Here is a 20,479-nt window from a genome sequence, read left to right as displayed (position 1 = left end):
GTGCCCAGGCCCAGAGTTCAGTCCCCATGACTGGACCCCCCCCAAAAAAAAAGATGATAAGTATATATCATTAAACAGTCCTAGGCAAAGCATGACCAGCCCAATGACTCTCTGAGTTCTGGTTTTGTGAGAAGTTCCAGAGAAGTTATGGCCATCTCTTGAGGGTGACAATCTGACAACCTGCTTCCCACAGGGGCGTACAGGGTGCAGTCTCATCATTACAAGTGAATGTCCTCACTTGGGTGACTTGGGTGGGGAGAAGGGTATCTGTCCTGTGAGGCTCTGCAAATCCTTTCCTTGGGAAGGACAGTAGCTTCAGTCCCGTGTCATAAGATATTATAGATCACAGATATTATAGTCCTGTCCTTCCAGGAACCCAAAGTGACTATAAAGGGGCAACTTCAGAGCAACAGATGACATTTGAAAAATGGAGGAATACTAAGCCTTTTTGTGTGTGTGTGTCGGTTATAGGGCTTGAACTCTGGGCCTGGGCACTGTCCCTGAGCTCTTCAGCTCAAGGCGAGCGCTCTACCACTTGAGCCACAGCGACACTTCCAGTTTTCTGGTGGTTAATTGGAGATAAGAGTCTCACAGGGACTTTACTGTCTGGGCTGGCTTTGAGCCGAGATCCTCAGATCTCAGCTTCCTGAGTAGCTAGGCTTATAGGCATAAACCATCATCACCTGGCCTACTAAGGTTTTCTCTAAGTGTGTGTGTGTGTGTGTGTGTGTGTGTGTGTGTGTGTGTGTGTGTGTGCTGGTACCAGAACTTAAACTCAGGCCTTTACACTCTCACCTGACTTCTTTTCCCAATGGTTGAATCAGGGCAGGGAGGCCTGTGGCAGAGGTTCAACAAAGCAGAGGGGACAAGGAAGTCCACAGAGAGGAAACCTGGGGCTGAGGGGCCAAGGAAGTGGGCATTCTGTTCCTACTGGGTGCTCAGAGTTTGATTTGCATTTATCAAACTTTAAGCCATCTTCAAGTGAACAAACCGGGCAGGGATTATAGGCAGGCTAGTTGGGTTGAAGAGTCAAAACTCTTTCCTTTGAGCTGTGACTCCAAAGCAAAGACCTGTCGCCCCAAGGCAGAGACATGGCTGTGGGCTGGTCAGGATGTGGGCCTAACTCCTCCAGCCCTAGTACCTGCTGACAGGAGCTGAGAAGATAAAAGAAGAACACAACAATCACTGCCACTGTCTAACTCTCTAGGTGCTGACATCACCCCGGCCTGTGGCAGACGCTGGCCAGAACATGAGATGGATTCTAGATTTGAGCCTAACCATCTGTCTGGCTCTACAGACAGCCCAAGGTAAGACCATCAACCCTTCCTGACAGTGCAACAAGGACACATAGACAAGGTGTGGGCAAATGGAGAGCAGAGTTCAAGGCACTAATCTACTACCAGCTGGAAGTCTGAACAAGTCCACTGGCTCTTCTGAGTCTCAAGGATGCTCTGTAAAGAAAAGAGTCTATTCCTTGCTTTCCAGGACCTGCCTCTGTCTCTCCTACATAAACCTCTTTAGCACTTGAACTCTGCTTTTTTCTCTCCAGTCTTCCCCTCTCCCTTTGATGGTACCAGGAATTTAACAGGGTCTCATGCTTTCTAGACAAGTTCTCTACCATTTCAGTCACTTTTAATTACGTTTTTTATATATGATCTCATGTTTTTGCCCAAAACCAAAGCATTCTAGCTACTATGGAGAATAATCCTACAGGCACCCAGGCTTGTCTTTCTTTTAAAAATTGGTATTACAGTAGGACAGTACTGTATCATCCCTCTGTGAATATAAATACCTTGTGCCTGCTTTATGATATGTAGTAGTGACTGTGCTTTATCAGAGCTGTTTTTAATGATGTTACTCAAGAATGTTTTCTTTCCAGATGATGATTGAGAAGTTAAGAAAAAAAAAATGGTGCCAGGTACCACAACAGTAACAGAACTTCGCATTTTTCTGAGTTTTGTTTTTTATCTTTATTTTTCTTTTTATTAATGGATGTGCTGGATGTCTAATTTTGTTCAGATGACTGCAGAACCTGGAAAAGCTGTTGCTGCTATTGATGCATAACATACTGCTATTATTGGTCTTTTTATATAAATATAAATATATATGCATATATATAATTTGAAATTTTGGAAACTTTAGCTGTGCTGTCAACTTTGGAAAAAGTATCACAGTTTACCGTGTTGAGTTGGCGTTGTACAGAAACTAATAGCCATATTGGTCTAGAAATGCTAAACTTAATTTTTTTTCCATTTGTACAGGGGTAAACGCACTGTATTAAATATGTAAGGTCTTATCTACGTGGGTTTGATTACAGAAACTAATAAAGTATTCTCTAAATTAAAAAAATTGGTATTACAGATGGGTGCCAGTGGCCCAAGCTTATAACCCTAGCTACTCTGAAGCTGAGATCTGAGGACTGCAGTTCAAAGCCGGCTTAGGCAAGAAAGCCCATGAGACTGTTATCTCCAATTAATAGTGGTGGAGTACTAATCTTTACTGAAAAACTAAGGACAGTGCCCAGGCCCTGAATTCAAGGCCCAGTACTGACATACACAATAAAAATTAATATTATACTTTATAATGTGAAAATAATATAACACATTAACAAAAGTTTGTTGAGATGAGGAGTAGAGCTCAAGTGGTAGAGAACTTGCCATATAGGTACAAGTCCTGGCTTCAAAAAAAAGTTTATTGAGGGGCTGGGAAGGTGGCTCAGTGGAAGAGTGCTTGCCTTGTATGCATGAGGTCCTGGGTTCAATTCCTCAGCACCACATAAGCAGAAAAAGCCAGAAGTAGAGCTATGGCTCAAGTGGTAGAGCGCTAGCCTTGAGCTGAAGAGCTGAGGGACAGCACCCAGGCCCAGAGTTCAGGCCTCACAACCAACAACAACAACACCAACAACAAAGTTTATTATGCCAGGTGCTGATGGCTCAGGCCTGTAATCTTAGCCATTCAGGAGGCTGACCTCTGAGGATCACAGTTCAAAGCCAGCCTGGGCAGGAAAGTCAGTGACACTCTTATCTCCATCTAATAAGAAAAATCCAGCCGGGCGCCGGTGGCTCACGCCTGTAATCCTAGCTACTCAGGAGGCTGAGATCTGAGGATCGCGGTTCAAAGCCAGCCCGGGCAGGAGAGACTGTGAGACTCCTATCTCCAATAAACCACCAGAAAACCGGAAGTGGCGCTGTAGCTCAAGTGGTAGAGCGCTCGCCTTGAGCTGAAGAGCTGAGGGACAGCGTCCAGGCCCAGAGTTCAAGCCCCACGACCGACAAAAAAAAAAAAAAAAAAAAAAAAAAAGAAAAATCCAGAAGTGTAGAGTTCTGGTGTTAAGCTAAAGGAGCTTAGGAACATCTCCTAAGGTTTCTGACTGAAAAAGAAAAAAAGTTTATTGAGGGGTAAAATATATACAGTGTCTTTAATGTACTATTTTATTAATTATATTAGATTATACCCATATATAACTACAATTCAGATCAATATCTAAAACATTCTCAAAATGTGTCACTCTGCCATCAATACCTTCAAAATAACTACCATACTGACCTCTATTACTTGTGCCAATATAAACACATGGGTGTTTTTCTGTTTGTTTATTTTGCATACTGGAGTTTGAACTCATGGTCTCACACTTGTTTGCTTGCTGGCTGAGTGGATGGCATTTTACCACTTGATCCACATTACTGAGATTCTTATTGAAGGCAATTTATAATGTATAATAGTTATATTACTTTACTTGGTCACCAGATATAAATGTATTTCCAGTATCATTCAGATGTAGAATTGTCTTTATTTTAATGTTTCTGCTTTCATGGAAAAAGGATCCAGAAGTGAAATTTCTGAAGGAAAGTAGGTAACTATTTAATGACTCTTTGTACATTTTGGTAAATTACTATCTCAAGGTATTGTATTAATTCACCTTCTACCAACAGTACATGTGAATGCCCTTTTCATTGTATGTCCATCAGAATTGGTGGCCATGATGTGTGTGTGTGTGAGTGTGTGTGAGTGTGAACATGCAAGTGCGTGCACGTGCACCAGTACTTAGATGCTGTCCCTTTAATTTTGCTCAAGGCTAACATTTTATACCATTTGAGCCACAGCACCACTTCCATAAAGTCTCATGGACTTGTTTGCCTGGGCTGGCTTTGAACTATGATACTCAGAGCTAGGATTACAGATGTGAGCCACCAACACCTAGCAGAATTTTCCCCTTTTTGTGATGGTAGTGGGAGCCTCAGAAGTTTTTATTGTCACTAGGCTTTTTTGCTCAAGGCTGACCTTCTACCACTTAAGCTACACCTCTACTTCCATAATTTTTAAAATTTTTTCTGGTGGCATCTGTAACTCCAGGCTCTTATTAGACTATATGACAGCTAGTAAGAGTAAATATTGTTTAATAAGCACCTCATATTACCTCTGAGGGGCAGATTAAGGGATAAGGACTCATAAGGTCTAGAAAACCACATGGTTAGGAACCCCATAGAGGCTAGGGAATGACAAAACACCATGCTTTAGAGCAGATTTGAGATTCTCAGGGTGACTTTGGGTGAGTTATCCACTCCTTTGAGCTTCTGTAATAGGGTCTAGCTATCAAGGGCTGGCCTTGAACTTGCAGTCCTCCTGCCTTGATTCCCAAATGCTGAGATTACAGGCACATGCCATCATGCCTGGCTCTTCTGAGCTTCTGTTTCTACATTTGTATAGAACAGTTTTCTCCATCAGGTTTTGGGTATATAATATGATATAGCAGAGCCTCCTAGCTGTGTTCTATGCCCCCTCTTAGGGTCTAGGGGCCTTCCTCTGCTATTCTCAAGGCCAGTAAAGCCTGTGGAAAAGAGCTTTGTAAACTGCAAAGAGCTGCATACACGGAGGAGGCTTGAGATGGCCCCTTGCCCTGCTGAAATACCTCGATGTCTAAAGTGCTAACATTTCAGTCACTCTTCTGTGGCCAGATATTACTTATATTAGAGAGATGTGAGGGTGTGGAGGTATTTTGTGCTATCTACAGCTAGGAGCAAAAAGTATGTATACTAACTCCAAATGCTGCTCCAAAATTCAATAGCAAGTCAGGCATGGTGACATGTGCCTATAAACCCAGGTGCTTGGGAAACCAAGGAGGAAAAACAAGCCCTGCCAGGAGCCAGTGGCTGTAATCCTAGCTACTCAGGCAGCTGAGAACACAGTTTGAAGCCAGCCCAGGCAGGAAAATCTGTGAGACTCTGATCTCCAATTACCCACCAAAAAAAAAAAAAAAGGCCAGAAGTAGAGCTGTGGCTCAAGTGGTAGAACACTACATTTAAACAAAAAGAAGCTTAGAGCCAAGCACTGGTAGCTCATGCCTGTAATCCTAGCTGAGGATCTCAGTACAAAGTCAGCCCAGGTAGAAAAGTCTGTGAGACTGGTATCTCCAATTAACCACCAAAAAAAGCAGTAATGTTTCTGTGCTTAAGTGGTAGAGCACTAGCTAGGTTTGAGCAAAAAAAACGCTCAGGGATAGTGCCCAGGCCTGGATTTCAAGCCCCAGGACCAACAGAAAAAGGTGGGAGGGAGAGACAGTGCGTAGGCCCTGAGTCCAAGCCCCAGGACTGGCAAAAAAAAAAAAGGAAGGGAAGGAGGAAGGGAAGGAGGGAGGGAGAGAGGGAGGGAATCAGCAGTATCATCTATGACTGATAACTGGCTTAACCAAGGTGACCTTTCTCTATTCTTTTCATAGGCACTTTGCACACTAAGAAGCCTATAGTGGTCACGAAATATGGGACCCTCCATGGAAAACAGATGCATGTAGGGAAGACACCTATCCATGTCTACCTCGGAGTTCCCTTTGCCAAACCTCCTGTGGGTGCCCGTAGGTTTGCTCCTCCTGAGCCGTTGGAGCCCTGGAAAGGAATCAGGAGAGCTACCACCTACCCACCTGCGTAAGAGCCAGAGGGAAGTGGGCAGACTTGAGGAGGGTGATGGGCTGGTGCTTGCTGCTTGGTAGTGCTTTGAACAATTCATTGAGAACATACTATACAATCACAGGCAGGATGACTTGGGTATCCTCATGGGCCTCAGTTTCCAAACCTGTATAATGAAGTTGATTAGACCAAATAGTATTTAGAGCACTGCTCTTGGCTTCTCATGGGAGAGTGCTAAGCAAAAGGGAAGTGATCATTTGTTGTGCCCAGGACCTGCTGGGGAACTTAATTTTCTAAATGTGTCTAAGAAGCAGTGCTCACACACAACCCATCCCCTTAATACTGCATGGCACTGCCAGCACTTCCCTGAGGAGGGAGCTCCAACCTAGATAAGGAAAGCACAGGCTCAGTTCCACTTTTGGAGTCCCCATATCTTCCCATCCCAGTCAGCCAGGCTCAAGCTTCAGTCATGCAGCAAGTCTGAGACTGTCCTTTGAAGCAATGAGCTTAACAGTTTATCCAGAACAAGTGTATTTACTGTTCATTCAGAACATTGAGTAATCCACTTTCCAGGACTTAACCATGCCAAGAGTAACTAGTGTGGTAGACGGGAACAGAAGCTTTAGCTGTGCATAAGCCCAGTTCTTGGCAATAAGAGCCCTGACTTTTCTGGTGAGAGGCTGGTGTGGTTAACTAGATACTACCCTAACACCTACATTAGCTATTGCCGAGAAGTCAAGAGAAGGAAACTGGGAGGCATTACCGAGGGCATGTCCAAGCCCTGGATTTGAGCATGGAAGTGGGTGATTGAGAAAGTGTCAAACAAATACCAAAGACAATCTACACTGATCAGCCTACTGGCGACCTTGGATAGAGTTGGCAGGATGGACTGAAGACAACTAGTTGAAACCCTTAATCTTGGGGAAATAAAAGTAAGACAGTTGAGTAGCAGGGGATAGGTTTGGACAAGGTAGATTTAAATGTGCTGGAGACTGAGGAAGGAGGCAGGTGATACTCTGGTGCTCCCAGAGGCATAAGCCTGCCTAGCTAGAGCAACAGAAAGGAGAAGAGAAACAGTGTGTCAGAATTTCCTGCATGCAATCAAATGAGTTTATCCCCCCACCTTAGAAAAACATCTACCCTACAGGCTGGGCCAGCAGGAAGAAAAAACGAAGTGACCAGATGGCCCAAATCTGGGAATACCCCTAAAGAAGATATGGTGCTGGGTACTGGGCTGAGCGCCAACCCAGATGAACCAATGCTACTTGAGGGAATGCTTGGACAACCAATGAAGTAACTGCAACCAACACTATAGTCAAGTGGACAGATCTCAGGGGAGGGCAGAAAAAGAGAGAAGTGCCAAGCAGAGCAGAAACCACTTGAATTGGCTCTACCTAGGAGAAGGAGTTTGCTTGGGCAGGGCAAAAGGCTAGAGGTGGGAGGCAAGCAGTTACATGCACATTCATGGGCAACAGAAGGAAAGGGACATGTTCTAGAGATGTTGAGGAGACTTTAGGGGAGAATGAGCATGAGAGACAGGGGAATGTCCAAGGCACCCAGGTTTCAACTTTTCAACAGTCACCAATAAGAGCAGAGAATCTTCCCAGACAGACTTTAGCAAAGGTTTAACCAGGGGCAAGACATAAAGCAAGAGAGATGGATTGTGGGAAGGCCTATCTGCCTGCCTCCCTCTCCTGGATCCCAAGGCTGGTGGAAGGGATCCTGGAACACACTCATGCACACAGAGAGCCTGGCTGGATTTTGCTTTGGGTTCTATCTATCTTCTGGGGACCCTGTGCTGAAACCATTCTCTCTGCCTCCATCGCCGTTGCTGCGTTCAAATTCACACGGTGCCTGCAGGTGCCCGCAAGAGATATTGGGACAGATAACTTCCATGTACCTAAACTCGAGGAAAATATACCAATGGCTGCGCTTCAGTGAAGATTGCCTGTACATGAACGTGTATGCACCAGTGCACACACCGGGGGACCCTCTGCTGCCAGTGAGTACATTGTCTTCCATGAAATTGTGGCGTCCCACTTTGCACACCCCACAGTCCCACTCAGGACTCATCAGCCTTCCCTCACCCAGGTGATGGTGTGGTTCCCAGGAGGCGCCTTCGTCATGGGTGCTGCGTCCACCTACGAGGGCTCACAGCTGGCTGTCCGTGAAAAAGTGGTGGTAGTGGTTCTGCAGAACAGACTGGGCATCCTGGGCTACTTAAGGTGGGTGTGGCTGGGGGCCAGGGGAGAAGGTTCCTCTGGAACTGGGTCTCAGAGGGGGTAAACTTGGGTGGATCAGGAGCACCCTGTCTCCCAACGTTGAAACTTGGGACCCTAACTATGAATCCTAGCACCGGCGACAGCCAGGCCCGAGGGAACTGGGCAATGCTGGACCAGATAGCAGTTTTGCGTTGGGTACAAGAGAACATCAAGGCCTTTGGTGGAGACCCGGATAAAGTGACGCTGTTTGGCCAGTCATCGGGGGCCATGTGCATCTCAGCACTGGTGAGTACGATGCCAGGATGGACCAGCATGGACACAGGCCTGCCTGTTCCCACAACTGAATTCCTAGCTGCACTAGCCTATGTACAAATCCACAAGTACATAAACATTCCTGTCCACAGACCTACCCTATCCCCAATCAAGGCAACTACCATTCCTGCCAAGGTCACTGTTCTTTACAGCCAAAGGTGCCGGGTCTAGGCATAGTACTGACAATGAAACTAAGCTCCAAGGAGGACAAAGTAGAGGCTTAAGATCTTCTTAGTGGGTGCCTCCCTTTCCACCTTCCCCAGAATTTTGTGCCCTGAGCAGAACCCACCGTTCATGGCTGGGGCCATAAACTATACCTGAAAGTCAAGGACTAGGTTAGAGACACAGCTTTGGCCCTGACTCTCTTAAGGGACTATGTGTCCGTAAGAAGAGTGGGAATCTTTTTCTGCTAAGGGCCATTTGGGCTGTAATGTTTTCTGGTATTGATCTTTATGTTGCTGGAAGGCGGGGGAAGGGGGAGGGAGGAAGGTAGTGAGGACAAGTCCCCCCTATGGTTTGCTTTGGAAGGACCAGACCACATGATTTCATTGGCCTTATTATACACCCCTAGAAGGTACACTAGAGGGACACATGGCCTAGAAAGTGAGCAGGGACTACATCCTACCTAGCCTTGGAGGCCACCATGATACCCAAATACCTGAGTTCTTTCTGTATGTCATGAATCTTCTAAAAGGGCTGGGAAGGTGGCTTAATAGTAGAGTGCTTGCCTAGCATGCATGGAGCCCTGGGTTCAATTCCTCAGTACCACATAAACAGAAAAAGCCAGAAGCGGTGCTGTGGCTAAAGTGGTCGAGTATAGCCTTGAGCAAAAGAAGCTCAGAGACAGTGCCCAGGACCTGAGTTCAAGCCCCAGGACTGGCAAAAAAAAAAAAAAGGAATCTTCTAAGCACCCTGTGTATAAATACTTTCCCCATTCTACAGCTGAAGAAATTGAGGCCTAAAAAAAAATTGAAACAAGTAGGGAGGAATGAGGAAAGGGGTAACATTGATTAAGATGCATATTCATAAACTACTTCATTGAATGGCAACTCCTTTGTGCAACTATTTCATTTTCTTTTAATGAAGCAGCCGGGCACCGGTGGCTCACGCCTGTAATCCTAGCTACAGGAGGCTGAGATCTGAGGATCATGGTTCAAAGCCAGCCAGAACAGGAAAGTCTGGGAGACTCTTATCTCCAATTAACCACCAGAAAACCCAAAGTGGTGCTGTGGCTCAAGTGGTAGAGTGCTCACTTTGAGCTGAAGAGTTCAGAGACAGCACCCAGGCCCACAGTTCAAGCCCCATGACCAGCAAAAAAAAGCAAAAAAGCAACTTTATCCAGTATGCACTGGAGAACAAGAACAATATTTTAAGCAAGGAAGTGATTCCAGCAGATGTGCATGTAGGGAGTGTAGCTCAGTCTGTTTCATGGATGGGACTAAGCTAAAAAGAACTGAGAACAGGAAGTGGCGCTGTAGCTCAAGTGGTAGAGCGCTCGCCTTGAGCTGAAGAGCTAAGGGACAACGCCCAGGCCCAGAGTTCAAGCCCCACGGCCGACAAAAAAAAAAAAAAAAAAATCTTGATTTTGGGGCTGGGAAGGTGGCTCAGTGGTAGAGCGCTTGCCTTGCATGCTCGAGGCCCTGGGTTCGATTCCTCAGCACCACATAAGCAAAAAGAAAAAAGCCGAAAGTGGCGCTGTGGCTCAAGTGGTAGAGTGCTAGCCTTGAGCTGAAGAGCTGAGGGACAGCACCCAGGCCCAGAGTTCAGGCCCCATGACTGGACCCAAAAAAAAAAAAAAAAAAAAGAGAGAGAAAAGAACTGAGAACAGACTCAAACCAACTCCTGAGAGAATGGCTAGGCCAGAGGATATGATGGAGGCTAGTTCCGAAGCAGAAACTGGAAGGATGGAGAGTAGAGGATGATTGCAGAATAATACAATAATGCAATAATGCATGAGGCTAAATGGACAAGACTGGGATGTCAGAGTGAACAGAGGAAGTAGAGAAGGTCCCTAGGACTGGTGGGGGCGGGGGTCGTGGAGAGAGGAAGAATGATGCCAAAAGATAAAGGTTTGCTGGAGTAGGTTTGGGGCATATAAGTTCTAAGATATGAAGAAACAGGATAGCAAGCCCAGAATATGGCTGTTCCCCAAACATTGAGAGAGGCTAAGAATGTCAGTATCAGGATTGTAAGAATAATGGGGCTATTCAACCATTATAAAGCAGAAGAAGATTCCTTCCCTCTACCAGCAGATCCCCTTCCACAATTCCCAGCTTCCTCTGGGAGCCCTAGGACCTACCGCATAGATCAGCTGCAGGAAGATGTTGACTTTAGGTTCCTGGACTCCAACCCAACACTCCTGCTTCCTACCAGCTGGTCATCACCCCGTGAAGTTGCTCAGCAATGGCCAGACTGGCACTTAGAATATCCCAAGAGGCCCTATTTCTGTATCTCATGAGTGCCTTGCTCCTACCCATATAGATGATGTCACCCCTAGCCCGGGGTCTCTTCCACCAGGCCATTTCCCAGAGTGGTACAGCACTGATCTCAATTTTCATCACTCGTGACCCACTGAAGGTGGCCAAGGTGGGTATCTCTTCTCCCCCAGGCCTTAGCAAGAAGGGGAAAGATGAAAGCAACCCTGAGTACCCCTTCTTTCTACAGAAAGTTGCACACTATGCTGGCTGCACCCACAACAGCACAAGGATCATGATAGAGTGTCTGAGAGCCCTATCAGAGGCCAAGATGAGGCGTGTGGCCAGGAGGATGGTATGTAAAACATTCCAGTTGCTTGACCTGCTGTCTGCTAGCTGAGGCCTTTCTTAACTGGACCTATGTCACAAACAAGACTTTCTCTGATCCTCTTCTCTCCCTGACAGAAATTCTTAAATATGAACTCTCAGAAAGACCCACAAGAGGTAAGCAGGCCACATTCTGCAATTTTTTTTGTTGTTCTTTTCTGCCAGGACTCAGGCTTGAACTCAGGGCCTGGGTGCTGTCCTTCAGCTTTTTCATTCAAGGCTAGTGCTCTACCACTTGGGCCACAGCTTCACTTAGGCTCTTTGGTGGTTAACTGGAGGTAACAGTCTCAAAAACTTTCCTGCTCAGGCTGGCTTCAGACTGAAATCCACAGATCCAACTTCCTGAATAGTTAGGATTTACAGGTATGAGTCACCAGCACCCAGCTCAGTTTTTATTGACTATCTTCTGTGTGCAAGCCACTCAAGATAACTCAACAAATTGGTTAGGCCAAGATCCCTTCCCTAGTTGAAGTGATGCTCCAATGGGGAAGACAATGAGCTCTACAAATAAATAATTCACCTCTTTAAGAAGGTGGTGAGCATCAATTAAAGGAGATGGTAAGGGATGTCAGGAGAGGGAGGAGGGATAAGATTTCAACAGAATAAATATAGTTCAGGCATGCCTCATTGAAGTGACATTTTATAAAAATTGTCAAGAGACATGAAATGGGCCACGGATACATACAGCAAGCATTCCAAGTGTAAAGAGTGGATTCTTATCTGTCCTGGTCCCCTCCCACATTCACCTTCTCAAAGGTGAATTATTTTTGCCCAGGAGTCTAGGCTAATGCAGCCATCAGAGGGAGGACCTGTTGAGCCAAACATTCAAGGACAAGGGGACTCTGTGAGGACATGTGGAATAACTGACTGAAAATACCCTTGACCTTGCAGATCATATGGTTTCCGAGCCCAGTGGTGGATGGTGTGGTGCTCCCAGATGACCCTGCAGCACTCCTGGCCTTGGGGAAGTTTTTACCTATCCCTTATCTTCTAGGTGTCAACAACCATGAGTTTGAATGGGTCTTGCCTTATGTAAGTGACAGGGAAGGGTAGCTACCATAGTGAGGTAGCATAGAGTTTCTATTGGGCAGTATTGAGTACCTGTCAGATCACCTTAGCCGCTCTGAGGATACACAAGTACTTAAGAATCTCCTTGGTTCTCTGTTTTGGGAGAGCTAGCTAGGAATGGTTGGGGGGGGGGGGGATGGGGGAGGGGGGAGGAGTGGGGGGAGGGAGAGACAGGGAGAAGTATGGCCTCTTGGGAGTTTGAGGGTTCCAAATCCCCAAGTCATATTTTAGATGGGTTATGATGTCTATCCCTAAGCCTCCAGGTAACTACAAATCTTGGAGCCCTCTTCACTCCAGGGAGGACGTCCCTGCTCAGTATGACCCCCACCACCCCCACTACCATTCCATTCTTCTCCTCTGGACCAGGTGGCAGTGATAAAAGGGAGCAGAAGGGCAGGGAAAGGTCACAGGCCTTTCCTGCATCCATGAACTCTATCTGAAAGATCTCCATTTATATGGGTAAACCTTCAGGCCTAGCCACACTCAGGATCTTGTCTTTGAGCAGATAATGAAGTTTCCACTACAAAAGCATGTAATGAGAAGAGATGCTCTCATCAAGGTATTCGAGAAGACCAGCACCATATTGGTGAGTGGCCCAGCTGGTAGGGGGGCTCAGTTGAATAGGACTGACCTCTTACCCTGTTTATTAATCTAGTAACTGTTCTTTGCAAGCGCTAAAGATAGTATCTTTCTTGGTGGGCCCCAAAGGGGTTTGGTGTGGAGCTGGGTGGCTGATGGGCAAGTTATCCAAGCCATTCTCAGAGTCATGGGAGATCGTTCTCATGAGGCAAAAACAAGGGAAAGAGTCAGTCAAAACAGCCAGGAGTTGGTGGCTTACACCTGTAATCCCTAGCTACTCAGGAAGCTGAGATCTGAGGATTGGGGTTCAAAGCCAGCCCAAGCAAGAAAAGTCTGTGAGACTCTTATCTCCAATTAATAAGCAGAAAACAGAAAGTACAACTATGGCTCAAAGTGGTAGAGCACTAGCCTTGAGCAAAAAAGCTCAGGGACAGTGCCCAAGCCCTGAGTACAAGCCCCACAGCTGACAAAAACAAAACAAAACAAAGCAAAAGCCAGAAACCTTTCTGGGATGGTTTCCTATCCCAAAACTCCTGGGTGGGTGGGAGGTGTGAAGCTGAGTCCAAGGTTCTGCTATCCCCACATCTGGCCCATCTGGCATGAGAGAGCTCAGGGTGGGTCTGGTCTGCTGGCCTAGAATATCACTAAGGAACAGATTCCACTCGTGATGGATGAGTACCTGAGTAACATGTCTAAAGAAGACTGGAAGATGACAAGAAGCCACGTGATAGACTTAGCTGGAGATGCCACCTTCATGGACTCAACAGTGAGAACTGCCCGCTACCACCGGGGTATGAGGGACCCCTCCCCCCAAGAATGAACCACTGATCTGCTTCACTCTCTTGCTGCTCTGCTTGCCTGCTGGACCACTTTCCAGCAAGACTTACTAATCACTCCCCAACCATCTCTGCACTTCTGGACTAGCTGGTGTAGAATTCCAAAATATGACAGAGGAGGTAGTAAAAGCCCAGAGTAGTGATTCATGCTTGTAATCCCAGCACTTAGGAAGGTGAGTCACAAGAGGGAGACCCTGTCTCAAAAAAATCGGAGTCATAGGAGATCGTTCTCATGAAGCAAAAATACAGGTAAGAGTCAGTCAAAACAGCCAGGAGCTGGTGGCTCACGCCTGTAATCCTAGCTACTCAAGAGGCTGAGATCTGAGGATCATGGTTCAAAACCAGCTCGGGCAGCAAAGTCCGTGAGACTCTTATCTCCAATAAACCACTAGAAAACCGGAAGCGGCGCTGTGGCTCAAGCAGTAGAATGTTCGCCTTGAGCTGAAGAGCGCAGGGACAGCGCCCAAGCCCAGAGTTCAAGCCCCACAACCGACCAAAAAAAAAAAAAAATCAAAACCAAGGGGCTGGGATGTTGGTTCAGTGGTAGAGTGCTTGCTTTCCATGCATGAGGCCCTGGGTTCAATTCCTCAGTACCACATAAGCAGAAAAAAAGCTGGAAGTGGCGCTGTAGCTCAAGTGTTAGAGTGCTAGCCTTGCACTAAAGAGATGAGGGGCAGTGCCCAGGCCCAGAGTTCAGCCCCAATGACCGACAAAAAAAAAAAAAAAAAATCAAAACCAAGAGAAATATACACATTACCTGAATTGTAAGATGCTAACTCCTCTGTACAACACTTTAATAATAACAAAATTATATACTAAAAAAAAATCAAGGGCTGGGAAGGTGGCTCAGTGGTAGAGTGCTTGCCTTGCATGCCTGAGGCCCTGGGTTCGATTCCTTAGCACAACATAAGCAAAAAGAAAAAAAAGCAGGAAGTGGCTCAAGTGGTAGAGCGCTAGCCTTGAGCTGAAGACCTGAGGGACAGCGCCCAGGCCCAGAGTTCAAGCCCAACAACTGGACCCAAAAAAATAAAAAATAAAAACAAAATAAAAAAAAATCAAGGGCTGGAAATGTGGCTTAGTAGGAGAGTGTTTGCCTAACATGCATGAAGCCCTGGGTTTGATTCCTCAGTACCACATAAACAGAAAAAGGCAGAAGTGGTGCTGTTGTTCAAGTGGTAGAGCTCTACCACTTGAAGCTCAAGGACAGTACCCAAGCCCTGAGCTTAAGCCCCAGGACTGGAAAAAAAATCAAAAACAAAAAAGAGGAGGCACTGAGCCATCAATCATGCAAGAGGAAAAGAGAGGGGACAATTCCTTAGGAACAAGAGCAAAATCTCAGTCAACCTAGAGGAGAAAGTTACGGTGGCAGTTTCCTGACTGAGAGACAGACATGGGGGCAACTGTCAGAAAATCCTGCCAAACTGACCAAGGTCTAGGAGCATGTTGGTAGGAGGTCAAAGGAGGACTGGAGAGGGCAGGTGCTAAGGACCTTTAAATGCTAGACCAAAAATGGAAATTCAACTGCATGCCAGTGGCTCACATCTGTAATCTAGAACTCAGGAAGCTGAGTTCTGGGTATTGCAGTTCAAAGCCAGTCTGGGTAGGAAAGTGTGTGAGATGCTTATCTCTAATTAACCAGCCTTGAGCAAAAAAAGCTAAGGGACTGCATCCAGGTCCTGAGTTTAAGCACCAGCCTTGAGCAAAAAAAGCTAAGGGACTGCATCCAGGTCCTGAATTTAAGCCCCAGTACCAGCATAAAAACCAAAGCAAAAAAAGAAAAGTTCAAAAGAGAGGAGAGGAAAGCTTTCATTTCCTGTCATAATCCTGCAAATTAGGTATCTCTGCAACTCAGAGTGGTTGAGTGACTTGCCCAGGGTCACAGAACTAAGGAGTGATAAAGAAGGCAGGCAGAATTCAAATCAGTGCCCTTGATTCTGAAGCTGACGCTTGTTCTTTGGTTTGATGCAGGTGGGTGGAACGTGTGGAGGATGGGAAGGACAGATTGGGCTTTTTCTGCATCCTTCTTCCATATCCCCATTCACAGATGCTGGCTTCCCTGTTTACCTGTATGAATTCGAGCGCAAAGTTCCCTCAAGAGTAGTTATCAAACCTCTTAAGGATGGAGCAGACCATGGGGACGAGATCCACTACATCTTTGGAGGTCCCTTCTCCAAAGGTACTAATACATTACCTGACACTCCCTGATGGGGTCCATCTCCTCACTTGTATGTAGAGAACTCTCTCAATCTCTAGTCCTTTCCCTCACTTTGGTGTCCAAGGGAGCCAATGAGCCAGTCCCTAGTCTAAGATGCATTTTGTGTGTGTGTGTGAGCTGGTCCTGGGACTTGAACTGGAGGCCTGCTTTCTCATTCAATGCTGTTAGCACTCTACCACTTGAGCCACAGCTCCATTTTCAGCTTTTGGGAGGTAAGAGTCTCACAGACATTCCCGCCTGGGCTGACTTCAAACCCCAATCCTCAGATCTCAGCCTCCTGAGTGGCTAGGATTACAGGCATGAGCCACTGGCACTGGGCTGAGATGCAGTCTTAAATGGAAGTCTTCTGCAGAGTTGAAGGTCAGCATCCCTGCTCTGACCTAAATGCCATACCCTGTTCTGTCACCAGGCCGATCTACAAGTGAAGAGAGAGCGCTTAGCCTCCGGATGATGAAATACTGGGGCAATTTTGCCCGCACAGGGTGAGTCTGTCCTCCTGACACATCTGAGCAGAGCAGGACCTGAAGGATGGCTGCTTTGGGTATTTGACCCTGGTATCCCACAGAAACTGAACAGTCAGTTTGTCCAGAGTGCCTTTTCCAGCCATGAGATCCTAAGTGTCTCTAGAATGTGTCCCTCTCTGTCCCATAACCCATACTCTTTCTTCACTCAAGTATTCAACAGTCACTTACTGATGCTCCCTTGGGTGCCATGCCTTAGTACTGGAACTGACACTTAAAGATGTCAGTGATGTGTGATCCATCCTTCCCCAGCTCACCCTATGAAAATATAATGTTAGCAAAAAAAAAAAAAAATCAGGCAACATGAGAAGACTGGTCTTAGATGACACCAGCTAGGTAGCAAAGGAGGCTTCAGGTAAAGGTGACACCTGAACTAAGCTTTGGCTACTTTATGACTATTTCCCTTCTCCCACCTTTTCTTCTCCATCCTCCTGTGACACTGGAGGGATCTTTCTGAAATATCATCTGACCAAGTCACTCTTTTTTTTTGGGGGGGGGGTCCGATCGTGGGGCCTAAACTCTGGGCCTGGACGCTATCCCTCAGCTCTTCAGCTCAAGGCTAGAGCTCAACCACTTGAGCCACAGCGCCACTTCCGGCTTTTTTCTTTTTGTTTATGTGTGCTGAGGATCGAACCCAGGGCCTCAGGCATGCAAGGCAAGCGCTCTACCACTGAGCCACCTTCCCAGCCCCCTGACCAAGTCACTCTTATGCTTAAAAAAAAACAAACTTTGTGGCTCCTGTAACTTCTGAATGAAGTCCTAGTCTCAGCCTGGCATCACTGGCATAAAAGACCCTTCAGAATCTTTACATTTCTTTACATTCTCTATAGGGAAAAAAGTTAAAACTATCCCCACGATCTTATATCTAAATATATCTTACATCTACTTATATCTTATACTAAAGGACCCAAAAGACTCCATCCCCAAGCCCCTAAAGCTGATCAGTAACTTTGGCAAAGAACCCACAAAAATCAGTAGGCTTTCTGTATACCAACAATGTACAAGCAAAGAGGGAAATCAGAAAAACAACTCATTTGCAATAGCCTCAGAAAAAAATATCTGAGAATACACCTAACCAAGAAGTAAAAGATCTTTATAGCAAAACTATAAAAACTTGAAGAAAGAAATCAAAGACAACATAAGGAATGGAAAGACCTTCCATGTTCATGGATACATAAATTTAATATTGTGAAAAGGGCCATACTGTCAAAAATGACCTACAATTTAATATACTTCCCATCAAAATCCCAATGACATTCCTTACTGAGATAGAAAAAAAATCCAAAAATTCATAAGAACAACAAAAGACCTCGAATAGCTATAGCAATTCTAAGGAAAAAAAAAAAGCAATGCAGATGGTATCACAATTCCAGACTACAGAATTATAATAACAAAAACAGCTTGGTATTGGCACAAAAGTAGACTTGAAGATCAATGGAACAGACTAGAAAACCCAAAAATAAACACATATACTTTTACAGCTATCTGATATTTGATAAGAAAGCTGAAGATATACAGTAGAAAAAATAGTCTCTTCAATAATTGGTCTTGGGCATCCATGTGTAGAAAACTAAAATGGTTCCATCTTTCTATTCTCTACACACACACACACACACACACACACACACACACACACACACACACACACACACACACACACACACACACACACACACACACACACACACACACACACCTGCTTTTATCTAACCCTGTACTGTCCCTGTGTATAGTGGAGCTATACCTCCACTTCTAGATTTTTGGTGGTTTTTGGAGATAAAAGTGCCACACTTGGCTGGGAATGTGACTTGGTGGTAGAGTGCTTACCAAGCATGCATAAAGCCATATGCTCAATTCTTCAGCACCACATAAACAGAAAAAGCCAGAAGTGGCACTGTGGTTCAAGTGGTAGAGTGCCAGCCTTGAGTAAAAATATCTAGTACCAACACAAAAACAAAAACAAAAAATTGCATATGCTATTCCCTCTTCTTGGAATCCTCTCCTCCCGCCCACCACCCACACACACACCCCAGCCTCCAACACCACTTTCTAATCTCTCCTTTCCTTCCTTCCTTCTCTCCTTTCCCCACTATGTAAACCAGGCTGGACTAGAATTCATGATTCTCCTGCCTCAGCCTCATTATACAACTATGCCTGGCTTTCCTGCCATTTCTTAAAGATCTACCTAAATATTTCCACAATGCCTTCTTGGACCTCAATCTCCAAGGGGAAAGTAAATGAGAGATGAGAGGAAGGGGCAGTGTGGACGGTTGTGAAATGAATTCTCCCTGTTTGACCCTCTCTGGAGCAGGAACCCTAATGATGGAAAGCTGCCCTACTGGCCACCCTTTGATGAAGATGAAAAGTACCTGCAGCTGGATTTTACTATAAAAGTTGGTATGAAGCTGAAGGAGAAGAAAATGGCCTTCTGGGAGAGGATACACCTTCATCCTGAGAGGCATACAAACATTTCTGAGAAAGGCAAAGCAGGAGGAAGCTGAAAAGCTTGTCCCACCCTCCAGGCCTCAGGGATACTGACCATGGACACATCTGGGGACAAGAGTCCTGCCTATCCAATCTAGAACCTGCAAAACCTCTCTCTTTGCCTCCATGCCATAGCTTGAGTCTGTTGAAACCGTGCACTAGCACTATGTCACCCTGACATTCCATGCTATCCCTATATCTCCGTCTGTATTAGATTAGGCCAAGCCTTTCCATTACCTTCTTATGGGAAGTCTACTCAGACTGCCACTGTTTCATTGCACCTGCTCATCATTTACCATCTATCCTGTTCAACCTCATGCCTGTTCCCATTTGGCCTTGAGGCTCTAAGAAACGGCAAAGCTCTGACAGTTTAAGATCTTCTCCCTAACCCATACTCATTTACCCCATGGTCCCTCCAAAGCCTGAACACAGGGATGGTCCTCAATAAAGACATGGTGACTGAACCCATAATTTCTGTATATAATGGCTTGAAAGAAGTGGATGGTGTCTTAATTGGAGCCCAATTGGGGGAGTAGAGTGTCGCTGCTTGCTCCTACCTGAACTGTGCTTTGCTGAGCCACAGTCAAGGGCAGGTACAGCAAACACTTGGCTTGTCTCTTCATTATCTCCAATGCAGTCCCTCACCTCCAACATCAGGACAGCCACAGGCCACATTCACTGTCCATTCATTTAGGTCTTAGTCCTGCATCCTCATTCCTCATTCTCTTGCCTGGCCTGCAACCCTACCTGGGCCCCTCCTAGCCTGTCCCAAAGGTTTTATTTGTTGTTTGGTTTTTCTCTTTCTTTCTTTTTCTTCCTTCCCTACTCCAGGAAATTTAACTGGGTGCCAGTGGATCACCCAGGAGGCTGAGATCTGAGAATTGTGGTTTGAAGCCAGCCTAGATAGGAAAGTCCATGACACTTTTACCTCCAATTAACCAAAAACAGATGTGGATCTGTGGTTCAGTGATAGAGCACCAGCTTTAAGTAAATAAGCTGAGGAATACCATCCCTGAGTTCAAGCCCTAGAATTGGCACGTGCACACACACACACACACACACACACACACACACACACACACACACAGCACAAGCAACTGACTCTCACAGCTCTGTCATGTAAACATATTATCCCTACTTTACAATTAAGGACATAAAAGCCTTTCCTAAGATCACAAGCTAATAGTAGCAGAGCAAGATTTGGATCCAAGTCCATCAGATTCATCTTCTACCTCCACCTAGATCTAAACATTCTCTAAGGAAGGGTGGCTCCCAGAGATTGTATGGGGCAGTTCCACTCCCAAGGGACACAGAGCCAGCATACTGTCTCCACCCAACCACTTTAACCACGTGACAAAGACAACCAAATGGCTATGTTCTACTTATAGTAGAAACCTGAGTGAGGGGATTGGGACTCAGCCCCCTGGAAGGCGATCCTAGTGTAACTTATGCATGAAATAAGATCTTATTGGGCCTGATTCACCCCAGTGACTGCAGGAGACTGGAGGGCTCACTTTGTAACCTTCCTTCCTCCCAGAACC

The 20,479-nt window shown here is 45.8% G+C and overlaps 1 protein-coding gene across 1 annotated transcript; it reads left to right on the top strand.

Annotated features, from left to right (window-relative positions):
• The first annotated feature begins 1,213 nt into the window (after positions 1–1,213).
• Positions 1,214–19,379, top strand: LOC138815428 (carboxylesterase 4A-like). The gene is made up of 14 exons (XM_070004835.1): positions 1,214–1,307; positions 5,717–5,918; positions 7,761–7,902; positions 7,992–8,125; positions 8,254–8,407; positions 10,916–11,020; positions 11,099–11,203; positions 11,314–11,352; positions 12,127–12,267; positions 12,809–12,889; positions 13,520–13,673; positions 15,763–15,894; positions 16,343–16,415; positions 18,766–19,379. The coding sequence occupies exons 1-14, from the start codon at positions 1,250–1,252 to the stop codon at positions 18,953–18,955; spliced, it is 1,710 nt and encodes a 569-aa protein (XP_069860936.1). The 5' UTR covers positions 1,214–1,249; the 3' UTR covers positions 18,956–19,379.
• The last annotated feature ends 1,100 nt before the right edge of the window (positions 19,380–20,479 follow it).

Source organism: Dipodomys merriami, unplaced genomic scaffold (genome assembly GCF_024711535.1).
Source record: "Dipodomys merriami isolate MVZ:Mamm:240054 unplaced genomic scaffold, mDipMer1.0.p SCAF_64, whole genome shotgun sequence".
NCBI classification, from domain to species: domain Eukaryota; kingdom Metazoa; phylum Chordata; class Mammalia; order Rodentia; family Heteromyidae; genus Dipodomys; species Dipodomys merriami.
This window is presented reverse-complemented; position numbering and strand designations above follow the sequence as displayed.

Bases quoted from the DNA above. Each gene is read 5' to 3' on its own strand.
- LOC138815428 (XM_070004835.1), top strand. From the start codon at position 1,250: ATGAGATGGATTCTAGATTTGAGCCTAACCATCTGTCTGGCTCTACAG. The intron at 1,308-5,716 runs GTAAGACCATCA...TTCTTTTCATAG, and splicing joins GGCTCTACAGACAGCCCAAG to GCACTTTGCACACTAAGAAG. The intron at 7,903-7,991 runs GTGAGTACATTG...TCCCTCACCCAG, and splicing joins CGGGGGACCCTCTGCTGCCA to GTGATGGTGTGGTTCCCAGG.